A 12,704-nucleotide genomic window follows, 5' to 3' on the forward strand; every position below is an offset into this window, starting at 1 on the left:
CCATATTTTAATGAAGACAGCTTCTCCATCCTGGAGGGAGAAATCAATCATTTCCAGGCCCAGGGACATGTACTAGTCTGTGGCGACCTAAATGCCAGAACCGGACAAGAACCTGACACCCTCAGCACACAGGGGGACAAACATCTGCCTGGAGGTGACAGCATCCCCTCCCACATATGCCCCCCTAGGCACAACTATGACAACATAACCAACAAAAACGGTTCACAACTCCTGCAGCTCTGTCACACGCTGGGTATGTACATAGTCAACGGTAGGCTTCGAGGGGACTCCTATGGTAGGTACACCTATAGCTCATCTCTTGTAGACTACTTTATCACTGACCTCAACCCAGAATCTCTCAGAGCGTTCACAGTCAGCCCACTGACACCCCTATCAGACCACAGCAAAATCACAGTCTACTTAAACAGAGCAATACTCAATCATGAGGCATCAAAGCCAAAGGAACTGAGTAACATTAAGAAATGCTATAGATGGAAGGAATCCAGTTTGGAAACCTACCAAAAAACAATTAGGCAACAACAAATTCAATCCCTTTTAGACAATTTCCTGGGTAAAACGTTCCACTGTAATAGTGAAGGTGTAAACCTGGCAGTAGAAAATCTTAACAGTATATTTGACCTCTCAGCTTCCCTATCAAATCTAAAAATCTCAAATAGAAAACCGAAGAAAATTAACAATAATGACAAATGGTTTGATGAAGAATGCAAAAATCTAAGAAAGAAATTGAGAAACCTGTCCAACCAAAAACATAGAGACACGGAAAACCTGAGTCTACGCCTTCACTATGGTGAATCACTAAAACAATACAGAAATACACTACGGAAAAAGAAGGAACAGCATGTCAGAAATCAGCTCAATGCAATTGAAGAATCCATAGACTCTAACCACTTCTGGGAAAATTGGAAAACACTAAACAAACAACAACACGAAGAATTATCTATCCAAAATGGAGATGTATGGGTAAACCACTTCTCCAATCTTTTTGGTTCTATAACAAAGAACAAAGAGCAAAAACATATACATGATCAAATACAGATCTTAGAATCAACTATTAAAGACTACCAGAACCCACTGGATTCTCCAATTACATTGAATGAGTTACAGGACAAAATAAAAACCCTTCAACCCAAAAAGGCCTGTGGTGTCGATGGTATCCTCAATGAAATGATCAAATATACAGACAACAAATTCCAATTGGCTATACTAAAACTCTTTAACATCATACTTAGCTCTGGCATCTTCCCCAATATTTGGAACCAAGGACTGATCACCCCAATCCACAAAAGTGGAGACAAATTTGACCCCAATAACTACCGTGGAATATGTGTCAACAGTAACCTTGGGAAAATCCTCTGCATTATTATTAACAGCAGACTCGTACATTTCCTCAATGAAAACAATGTACTGAGCAAATGTCAAATTGGCTTTTACCAAATTACCGTACAACAGACCATGTATTCACCCTGCACACCCTAATTGACAACCAAACAAACCAAAACAAAGGCAAAGTCTTCTCATGCTTTGTTGATTTCAAAAAAAAGCCTTCGACTCAATCTGGCATGAGGGTCTGCTATACAAACTGATGGAAAGTGGTGTTGGGGGTAAAACATACGACATTATAAAATCCATGTACACAAACAACAAGTGTGCGGTTAAAATTGGCAAAAAACACACACATTTCTTCACACAGGGTCGTGGGGTTAGACAGGGATGCAGCTTAAGCCCCACCCTCTTCAACATATATATCAACGAATTGGCGCGGGCACTAGAAAAGTCTGCAGCACCCGGCCTCCCCTGCTAGAATCCAAGTCAAATGTCTGCTGTTTGCTGATGATCTGGTGCTTCTGTCACCAACCAAGGAGGGCCTACAGCAGCACCTAGATCTTATGCACAGATTCTGTCAGACCTGGGCCCTGACAGTAAATCTCAGTAAGACCAAAATAATGGTGTTCCAAAAAGGTCCAGTCACCAGGACCACAAATACAAATTCCATCTAGACACTGTTGCCCTAGAGCACACAAAAAACTATACATACCTTGGCCTAAACATCAGTGCCACAGGTAACTTCCACAAAGCTGTGAACGATCTGAGAGACAAGGCAAGAAGGGCATTCTATGCCATCAAAAGAAACATACATTTCAACATACCAATTAGGATTTGGCTAAAAATACTTGAATCAGTCATAGAGCCCATTGCCCTTTATGGTTGTGAGGTCTGGGTCCGCTCACCAACCAAGACTTCACAAAATGGGACAAACACCAAATTGAGACTCTGCATGCAGAATTCTGCAAAAATATCCTCCGTGTACAACGTAAAACACCAAATAATGCATGCAGAGCAGAATTAGGCCGATACCCACTAATTATCAAAATCCAGAAAAGAGCCATTAAATTCTACAACCACCTAAAAGGAAGCGATTCACAAACCTTCCATAACAAAGCCATCACCTACAGAGAGATGAACCTGGAGAAGAGTCCCCTAAGCAAGCTGGTCCTGGGGCTCTGTTCACAAACACAAACACACCCTACAGAGCCCCATGACAACAGCACAATTAGACCCAACCAAATCATGAGAAAACAAAAAGATAATTACTTAACACATTGGAAAGAATTAACCAAAAAACAGAGCAAACTAGAATGCTATTTGGCCCTAAACAGAGAGTACACAGCGGCAGAATACCTGACCACTGTGACTGACCCAAAATTAAGAAAAGCTTTGACTATGTACAGACTCAGTGAGCATAGCCTTGCTATTGAGAAAGGCCGCCGTAGGCAGACATGGCTCTCAAGAGAAGACAGGCTATGTGCTCACTGCCCACAAAATGAGGTGGAAACTGAGCTGCACTTCCTAACCTCCTGCCCAATGTATGACCATATTAGAGATACATATTTCCCCCAGATCACACAGATCCACAAAGAATTCAAAACAAATCCAATTTTGAAAAACTCCCATATCTACTGGGTGAAATTCCACAGTGTGCCATCACAGCAGCAAGATTTGTGACCTGTTGCCACGAGAAAAGGGCAACCAGTGAAGAACAAACACCATTGTAAATACAACCCATATTTATGCTTATTTATTTTATCTTGTGTCCTATTAACTATTTGTACATTGTATATATATATATATGTATATATATATATATATATATATATATATATATATAATATGACATTTGTAATGTCTTTACTGTTTTGAAACTTCTGTATGTGTAATGTTTACTGTTCATTTTTGTTGTTTTTCACCTTATATATTCACTTTGTATGTTGTCTACCTCACTTGCTTTGGCAATGTTAACACATGTTTCCCATGCCAATAAAGCCCTTGAATTGAATTGAATTGAAAATTGAGAGAAGAGCGAGAGAGAGAGAGAAGAGACAGAGAGAGGGAGACAGAGAGAGACAGAGACAGAGAGAGAAGAGCGAGAGAGACAGAGAGAGAGAGACAGAGAGAGAAGAGCGAGAGACATAGAGAGAGACAGAGGGAGAAAGACAGAAGAGCGAGAGAGAGAGACAGAGAGAGAAGAGCGAGAGAGAGAGACAGAGAGAAGAGCGAGAGGGAGACAGAGAGAAGAGCGAGAGAAGGAGACAGAGAGAGGGAGACAGAGAGAGAGACAGAGAGAGAGAGGGAGACAGAGAGAGAGACAGAGAGAGAAGAGAGAGAGAGAGACAGAGAGAGAAGAGCGAGAGAGAGACAGAGAGAGAAGAGCGAGAGAGAGAGAGAGAGAGAGAGGAGACAGAGAGAGAGGGAGACAGAGAGAGAAGAGCGAGAGAGAAGAGCGAGAGAGAGACAGAGACAGAGAGAGAAGAGCGAGAGAGACAGAGAGAGAAGAGCGAGAGACATAGAGAGAGACAGAGGGAGAAAGACAGAGAGAGAGAGAGAGAGAGACAGAGGGAGAAAGACAGAAGAGCGAGAGAGACAGAGAGAAGAGCGAGAGAGGGAGACAGAGAGAAGAGCGAGAGAAGGAGACAGAGAGAGGGAGAAAGAGAGAGACAGAGAGAGCCAGAGAGAGAGAGAGAAGAGCAAGAGAGAGAGAGAGGGAGACAGAGAGAGAGACAGAGGGAGAAAGAGAGACAGAGAGAGACAGAGAGAAGAGAGAGACAGACGGAGAGAGACACAGAGAGGGAGAAACAGAGACACAGAAGTATACCAGAAGATATTGCCCCCCAACAGCTCTAAGGAACGAGTCCCTCCCTCACCAGGGCAGCATGTTATCTCCTCCAGTGATGCGCAGGGGGCAGTGGAAGGGGTTAATGTGTGCAGGGGAGAGGGTGCCCCCGGTGGCCTGGCTCATCACCTGCTGGCTGCACACACAGCTCAACTCCCCGACCTCACAGAAGTAGGCTGGAACCCTCAGGGACTACAGAGACAGGAAGAACTGTCAGTCACATGGTCAGTCCCACTGGTAGAATGTGGAAGTGGTTGGCGTCAGGAGATATGGAGAGGTTTGAATAACAGCTTGGTAGGGAAGGGGGGGAGGGGTGTGTGTGTGTGTGTGTTACCTGGAGCCTAGGGAGTGTGCTGAGCCACGACTCCTGATGCAGGATCGCCGGTCTGAAGCCTGTTGGATGGGCAATGGACACACACACACACACATTCCAGTTTTCCGTCCTCATGTCCCCTAACACACTTGTCTGCGCTACAGTGCGACCCTGTTTTACAGTACAGTACTACCTGTTTTACAGTACAGTACTACCCTGTTTTACAGTACAGTACTACCCTGTTTTACAGTACAGTCCTACCCTGTTTTACAGTAGTTCTACCCTGTTTTACAGTACAGTACTACCCTGTTTTACAGTAGTTCTACCCTGTTTTACAGTACAGTTCTACCCTGTTTTACAGTACAGTACTACCCTGTTTTACAGTACAGTACTACCCTGTTTTACAGTACAGTACTACCCTGTTTTACAGTAATTCTACCCTGTTTTACAGTACAGTACTACCTGTTTTACAGTACAGTACTACCCTGTTTTACAGTAATTCTACCCTGTTTGACAGTACAGTACTACCCTGTTTTACAGTACAGTAGTACCCTGTTTTACAGTACAGTACTACCTGTTTTACAGTACAGTACTACCTGTTTTACAGTACAGTAGTACCCTGTTTTACAGTACAGTACTACCCTGTTTTACAGTACAGTACTACCCTGTTTTACAGTATAGTACTACCCTGTTTTACAGTACAGTTCTACCCTGTTTTACAGTACAGTTCTACCCTGTTTTACAGTACAGTAATACCCTGTTTTACAGTACAGTTCTACCCTGTTTTACAGTACAGTAATACCCTGTTTTACAGTACAGTAATACCCTGTTTTACAGTACAGTAGTACCCTGTTTTACAGTACAGTACTACCCTGTTTTACAGTACAGTACTACCCCGTTTTACAGTACAGTACTACCCTGTTTTACAGTAGTTCTACCCTGTTTTACACTACAGTTCTACCCTGTTTTACAGTACAGTACTACCCTGTTTTACAGTACAGTACTACCTGTTTTACAGTACAGTAGTTCTACCCTGTTTTACAGTACAGTACTACCCTGTTTTACAGTACAGTACTACCTGTTTTACAGTACAGTACTACCCTGTTTTACAGTATAGTGCTACCCTGTTTTACAGTAGTTCTACCCTGTTTTACAGTACAGTACTACCCTGTTTTACAGTACAGTACTACCCTGTTTTACAGTATAGTGCTACCCTGTTTTACAGTAGTTCTACCCTGTTTTACAGTACAGTAATACCCTGTTTTACAGTACAGTACTACCCTGTTTTACAGTAGTTCTACCCTGTTTTACAGTACAGAGTAAGGATCATAAGTTACTTGATAAGAATCAAAGAGCTGTAGTTCAGGAAGAGAAACCAGATCTCCCTTCACTTCCGTCTATTCAGCGATTCGACAATACCGTCAATAACACTGTCAGGAAGCCAACTGGAGACAGACACGTACACAGGAATGTACACACAATGAAGTAGACACACACACAGCTCACATACAAACAGGACACCCACTCAAGGTCCTGTTTGCATACACGCACACACACAGCTCACATACAAACAGGACACCCACTCAAGGTCCTGTTTGCATACACACACACAAACACACACACACACACCTCTCCCAACATACAGTATACTCACCAATCACCAGGTCAGGTTTGGGCCCTTGCAGCATGTGATAGGCCCTGCGGTAACCTTTGACCCGGATGCTCCTCCTGTCCAACTTCTCATCCGGGGTGAAGCTGGGGTTAACCAGGTGGACACGGCCGTTCTGGATGAGCAACCGCATGGTGACAGGGGAGAACCGTGTCAGGATCTGGGAACCCTCAAACTACGACTCAACATCGACTTATAGGAACAACCCCGTCTACGTGAACTTGGTGTGAAATGTATTTACAGAACAACCTGTACGGGTGTTGTTCAGGGAGGGGGTGTTGGTCAGGGAGGGGTGTTGTTCAGGGAGGGGTGTTGTTCAGGGAGGGGGTGTTGTTCAGGGAGGAGGTGTTGGTCAGGGAGGGGGTGTTGTTCAGGGAGGGGTGTTGTTCAGGGAGGGGTTGTTGTTCAGGGAGGGGTGTTGTTCAGGGAGGGGTGTTGTTCAGGGAGGGGTGTTGGTCAGGGAGGGGATTGTTCAGGGAGGGGTGTTGTTCAGGGAGGGGGTGTTGTCGCAGGGAGGGGTGTTGTTCAGGAAGGGGTGTTGTTCAGGAGGGGTGTTGTTCAGGGAGGGGTGTTGTTCAGGGAGGGGTGTTGTTCAGGGAGGGGTGTTGTTCAGGGGGCGGGGTGTTGTTCAGAGAGGGGTGTTGTTCAGGGGGCGGGGTGTTGTTCAGGGGGCGGGGTCTTATTCAGGGGGTGTTGGTCAGGGAGGGGTGTTGGTCAGGAGGGGTGTTGGTCAGGAGGGGTTGTTGTTCAGGGAGGGGGTGTTGGTCAGGAGGGGTTGTTGTTCAGGGAGGGGTGTTGTTCAGGGAGGGGTGTTGTTCAGGAGGGGTGTTGTTCAGGGAGGGGGTGTTGTTCAGGGAGGGGTGTTGTTCAGGGGGGCGGGGTGTTGTTCAGAGAGGGGTGTTGTTCAGGGGGGGGTGTTGTTCAGGGGGAGGGGTGTTATTCAGGGGGTGTTGGTCAGGGAGGGGTGTTGGTCAGGGAGGGGTGTTGGTCAGGGAGGGGTTGTTGTTCAGGGAGGGGGTGTTGTTCAGGGAGGGGTGTTGTTCAGGGAGGGGGTGTTGTTCAGGGAGGGGTGTTGTTCAGGGAGGGGGTGTTGTTCAGGGGGGGGGGGGTGTTGTTCAGGGAGGGGTGTTGTTCAGGGAGGGGTGTTGGTCAGGGAGGAGGGGGTGTTGTTCAGGGGGCGGGTGTTGGTCAGAGGTGCGGGTGTTGGTCAGGGGGCGGGGTGTTGTTCAGGGAGGGGGTGTTGTTCAGGGGGGGGGGGTGTTGTTCAGGGGGGTTGTTGGGGGGTGTTGTTCAGGGGGTTGTTCAGGGGATGAGTTGATGTTCAGGGGGGGGTGTTGTTCAGGGGGGTTGTTCGGGGGGTGTTGTTCAGGGGGGTTGTTCAGGGGGTTGTTCAGGGGATGAGGTGTTGTTCAGGGGGGTGTTGTTCAGGGGGTCAGGGGGCGGGGTGTTGTTCAGGGGGGTTGTTCAGGGATGGGGTGTTGTTCAGGGGGGGTTGTTCAGGGGGATGGGGTGTTGTTCAGGGGGATGTTGTTCAGGGGATGAGTTGTTGTTCAGGGGGGTGTTGTTCAGGGGGTGTTGTTCAAGGGGGTGTTCTTCAGGGGAGGTTTTGTTCAGGGGATGGGGTGTTCTTCAGGGGGGTTTTGTTCAGGGGGATGAGGTGTTGTTCAGGGGGTGTTGTTCAGGGGCGGTGTTGTTCAGGGGGGTGTTGTTCAGGGGGTGTTGTTTAGGGGGGTGTTGTTCAGGGGGATGTTGTTCAGGGGGGTGTTGTTTAGGGGGTGTTGTTTAGGGGGATGTTGTTCAGGGGGATGAGGTGTTGGTCAGGGGGGTGTTGTTCAGGGGGTGTTGTTCAAGGTGGGTGTTGTTCAGGGGGTGTTGTTCAAGGGGAGGTGTTCTTCAGGGGGATTTTGTTCAGGGGGATGGGATGTTGTTCAGGGGGGATGTTGTTCAGGGGGATGAGGTGTTGTTCAGGGGGTGTTGTTCAGGGGGGGGTGATGTTTAGGGGGTGTTGTTCAGGGGGGGGGTGTTGGTCAGGGGGGTGTTGTTCAGGGAGGGGTGTTGTTCAGGGAGGGGTGTTGTTCAGGAGGGGTGTTGTTCAGGGAGGGGTGTTGTTCAGGAGGGGTGTTGTTCAGGGAGGGGTGTTGTTCAGGGAGGGGTGTTGTTCAGGAGGGGTGTTGTTCAGGGAGGGGTGTTGTTCAGGGGGGGGTGTTGTTCAGGGAGGGGTGTTGTTCAGGGAGGGGTGTTGTTCAGGGAGGGGTGTTCAGGGGGTGAGGTGTTGTTCAGGGAGGGGTGTTGTTCAGGGGGGTGTTGTTCAGGGAGGGTGTTGTTCAGGGAGGGGGTGTTGGTCAGGGGGGGTGTTGGTCAGGGGGCGGGGTGTTGTTCAGGGGCGGGGTGTTGGTCAGGGAGGGGTGTTGTTCAGGGGGGGTGTTGGTCAGGAGGGGGTGTTGTTCAGGGAGGGGGTGTTGTTCAGGGGGGGTGTTGGTCAGGGAGGGGTTGTTGTTCAGGGAGGGGTGTTGTTCAGGGAGGGGTGTTGTTCAGGGGGGTGTTGTTCAGGGAGGGGTGTTGTTCAGGGAGGGGTGTTGTTCAGGGAGGGGTGTTGTTCAGGAGGGGTGTTGTTCAGGGAGGGGGTGTTGTTCAGGGAGGGGTGTTGTTCAGGGGGCTGGGTGTTGTTCAGAGAGGGGTGTTGTTCAGGGAGGGGGTGTTGTTCAGGGTGGGTGTTGTTCAGGGAGGGGTGTTGTTCAGGGGGGATGAGGTGTTGTTCAGGGAGGGGGTGTTGTTCAGGGGGTGTTGTTCAGGAGGGGTGTTGTTCAGGGAGGGGTGTTGGTCAGGGAGGGGGTGTTGGTCAGGGGGCGCTGGGGTGTTGTTCAGGGGGGGCGGGGTGTTGTTCAGGGGGCGGGGTGTTGGTCAGGGAGGGGGTGTTGGTCAGGGAGGGGGGGTGTTGGTCAGGGAGGGGTTGTTGTTCAGGGAGGGGTGTTGGTCAGGGAGGGGTTGTTGTTCAGGGGGTTGTTGTTCAGGGAGGGGTGTTGTTCAGGGGGATGAGGTGTTGTTCAGGAGGGGTGTTGTTCAGGGAGGGGTGTTGTTCAGGGGGTGTTGTTCAGGAAGGGGTGTTGTTCAGGGAGGGGTGTTGGTCAGGGAGGGGTGTTGGTCAGGGGGGGGTGTTGTTCAGGGGCAGGAGGGGGTGTTGTTCAGGGAGGGGTGTTGTTCAGGGGGCGGGGTGTTGTTCAGGGGGGTGTTGGTCAGGGAGGGGGTGTTGTTCAGGAGGGGTGTTGGTCAGGGAGGGGTTGTTGTTCAGGGAGGGGTGTTGGTCAGGGGAGGGTTGTTGTTCAGGGAGGGGTGAGGTGTTGTTCAGGGGGGGGTTTGTTCAGGGAGGGGGTGTTGTTCAGGAGGGGTGTTGGTCAGGGGGTGTTGGTCAGGGAGGGGGTGTTGTTCAGGGAGGGGTGTTGGTCAGGAGGGGGTGTTGTTCAGGGAGGGGTGTTGTTCAGGAGGGGTGTTGTTCAGGGGGGGTGTTGTTCAGGAGGGGTGTTGGTCAGGGAGGAGGGGGTGTTGTTCAGGGGGCGGGTGTTGGTCAGGGGGGGGTGTTGTTCAGGGAGGGGGTGTTGTTCAGGGGGCGGGGTGTTGTTCAGGGGGTTGTTCAGGGATGAGTTGTTGTTCAGGGGGTTGTTCAGGGGGGTTGTCAGGGAGGGGGTGTTGTTCAGGGGGGTTGTTCAGGGGGGTTGTTCAGGGATGAGGTGTTGTTCAGGGGGTGTTGTTCAGGGGGATGGGGTGTTGTTCAGGGGGTGTTGTTCAGGGGGTGTTGTTCAGGGATGGGGTGTTGTTCAGGGGGGTGTTGTTCAGTGGATGGGGTGTTGTTCAAGGGGGTGTTGTTCAGGGGGTGTTCTTCAGGGGGTTTTGTTCAGGAGGGTGGGGTGTTCTTCAGGGGGGTTTGTTCAGGGGGATGAGGTGTTGTTCAGGGGGGTTTTGTTCAGGGGGGTGTTGTTCAGGGGGTGTTGTTTAGGGGGATGTTGTTCAGGGGGATGTTGTTCAGGGGGGTGTTGTTCAGGGGGTGTTGTTTAGGGGGATGTTGTTCAGTGGGATGAGGTGTTGTTCAGGGGGTGTTGTTCATGGGGGTGTTGTTCAAGGGGGTGTTCTTCAGGGGGTGTTGTTCAGGGGGGTGTTGTTTAGGGGGATGTTGTTCAGGGGGATGAGGTGTTGGTCAGGGGGTTGTTGTTCAGGGAGGTGTTGTTCAAGGTGGGTGTTGTTCAGGGGGGTGGTGTTCTTCAGGGGGGGTTGTTCAGGGGATGGGATGTTGTTCAGGGGGGGTGTTCAGGGGGATGGGGTGTTGTTCAGGGGGTGTTGTTCAGGGGGATGTTGTTCAGGGGGATGAGGTGTTGTTCAGGGGGGAGGTTTTGTTCAGGGGGATGGGGTGTTCTTCAGGGGGGTTTTGTTCAGGGGGATGAGGTGTTGTTCAGGGGGTGTTGTTCAGGGGGTGTTGTTCAGGGGGTGTTGTTTTGGGGGATGTTGTTCAGGGGATGTTGTTCAGGGGGTGTTGTTCAGGGGGTGTTGTTTAGGGGGATGTTGTTCAGTGGGATGAGGTGTTGTTCAGGGGGGTGTTGTTCATGGGGGTGTTGTTCAAGGGGGGTGTTCTTCAGGGGGGTGTTGTTCAGGGGGTGTTGTTTAGGGGGATGTTGTTCAGGGGATGAGGTGTTGGTCAGGGGGTTGTTGTTCAGGGAGGTGTTGTTCAAGGTGGGTGTTGTTCAGGGGGGTGGTGTTCTTCAGGGGGGTTGTTCAGGGGATGGGATGTTGTTCAGGGGGGTGTTCAGGGGGATGGGGTGTTGTTCAGGGGGGTGTTGTTCAGGGGGATGTTGTTCAGGGGGATGAGGGTGTTGTTCAGGGGAGGTTTTGTTCAGGGGATGGGGTGTTCTTCAGGGGGGTTTTGTTCAGGGGGATGAGGTGTTGTTCAGGGGGGTGTTGTTCAGGGGGTGTTGTTCAGGGGGGATGTTGTTCAGGGGGTGTTGTTTAGGGGGTGTTGTTTAGGGGGATGTTGTTCAGGGGGTGTTGTTCAGGGGGTGTTGTTTAGGGGGATGTTGTTCAGGGGGATGAGGTGTTGGTCAGGGGGTGTTGTTCAGGGGGGTGTTGTTCAAGGTGGGTGTTGTTCAGGGGGTGTTGTTCAAGGGGGGTGTTCTTCAGGGGGGTTTTGTTCAGGGGATGGGATGTTGTTCAGGGGGATGTTGTTCAGGGGATGAGGTGTTGTTCAGGGGGTGTTGTTTGGGGGTGATGTTCAGGGGGTTGTTCAGGGGGTGTTGTTGAGGGGGTGTTGTTCAGGGGGGTGTTGGTCAGGGAGGGTGTTGTTCAGGGAGGGGTGTTGTTCAGGAGGGGGTGTTGTTCAGGGAGGGGTGTTGTTCAGGGAGGGGTGTTGTTCAGGGAGGGGTGTTGTTCAGGGAGGGGTGTTGTTCAGGGAGGGGTGTTGTTCAGGGAGGGGTGTTGTTCAGGGAGGGGTGTTGTTCAGGGGGCGGGGTGTTGTTCAGGGAGGGGTGTTGTTCAGGGAGGGGTGTTGGTCAGGGAGGGGTTGTTGTTCAGGGAGGGGGTGTTGGTCAGGGAGGGGTTATTGTTCAGGAGGGGTGTTGTTCAGGGGGATGTTGTTCAGGGGGATGAGGTGTTGTTCAGGGGGTGTTGTTCAGGGGGTGTTGTTCAAGGGGGGGTGTTCTTCAGGGGAGGTTTTGTTCAGGGGGATGGGGTGTTCTTCAGGGGGTTTTGTTCAGGGGATGAGGTGTTGTTCAGGGGGGTGTTGTTCAGGGGGTGTTGTTTAGGGGGTGTTGTTTAGGGGGATGTTGTTCAGGGGGTGTTGTTCAGGGGGTGTTGTTTAGGGATGGGGTGTTGTTCAGGGGGGTGTTGTTCAGTGGATGGGGTGTTGTTCAAGGGGGTGTTGTTCAGGGGGTGTTCTTCAGGGGGTTTTGTTCAGGGGGTGGGGTGTTCTTCAGGGGGGTTTGTTCAGGGGATGAGGTGTTGTTCAGGGGGTTTTGTTCAGGGGGTGTTGTTCAGGGGGTGTTGTTTAGGGGGATGTTGTTCAGGGGGATGTTGTTCAGGGGGTGTTGTTCAGGGGGGTGTTGTTTAGGGGGATGTTGTTCAGTGGGATGAGGTGTTGTTCAGGAGGGGTGTTGTTCATGGGGGTGTTGTTCAAGGGGGGGTGTTCTTCAGGGGGTGTTGTTCAGGGGGTGTTGTTTAGGGGGATGTTGTGTTGGTCAGGGGGGTTGTTGTTCAGGGGGTGTTGTTCAAGGTGGGTGTTGTTCAGGGGGGTGGTGTTCTTCAGGGGGGTTTGTTCAGGGGATGGGATGTTGTTCAGGGGGATGTTGTTCAGGGGGATGAGGTGTTGTTCAGGGGGTGTTGTTCAGGGGGATGTTGTTCAGGGGGTGTTGTTTAGGGGGATGTTGTTCAGGGGGATGTTGTTCAGGGGGTGTTGTTTAGGGGGATGTTGTTCAGTGGGATGAGGTGTTGTTCAGTGGGATGAGGTGTTGTTCAGGGGGTGTTGTTCATGGGGGTGTTGTTCAAGGGGGGTGTTC

General features: G+C 50.7%; 1 protein-coding gene across 2 annotated transcripts in view; it reads right to left on the reverse strand.

Annotated features, from left to right (window-relative positions):
- The window catches only part of LOC115126945 (zinc finger MYND domain-containing protein 15-like), a 32,976-nt gene that overhangs the window by 2,803 nt on the left and 17,469 nt on the right, over positions 1-12,704 (reverse strand). For both annotated transcript variants that reach the window (XM_065021976.1, XM_065021975.1), the window contains 3 exons: positions 6,157-6,286; positions 4,524-4,582; positions 4,221-4,381 (listed from right to left, as the gene is read on the reverse strand). In XM_065021976.1, the coding sequence (XP_064878048.1) occupies positions 4,221-4,381; positions 4,524-4,582; positions 6,157-6,286 (350 nt within the window). The remainder of the gene's footprint in view (positions 1-4,220; positions 4,382-4,523; positions 4,583-6,156; positions 6,287-12,704) is intronic.

This window comes from Oncorhynchus nerka, linkage group LG8 (assembly GCF_034236695.1).
Source record: "Oncorhynchus nerka isolate Pitt River linkage group LG8, Oner_Uvic_2.0, whole genome shotgun sequence".
NCBI classification, from domain to species: domain Eukaryota; kingdom Metazoa; phylum Chordata; class Actinopteri; order Salmoniformes; family Salmonidae; genus Oncorhynchus; species Oncorhynchus nerka.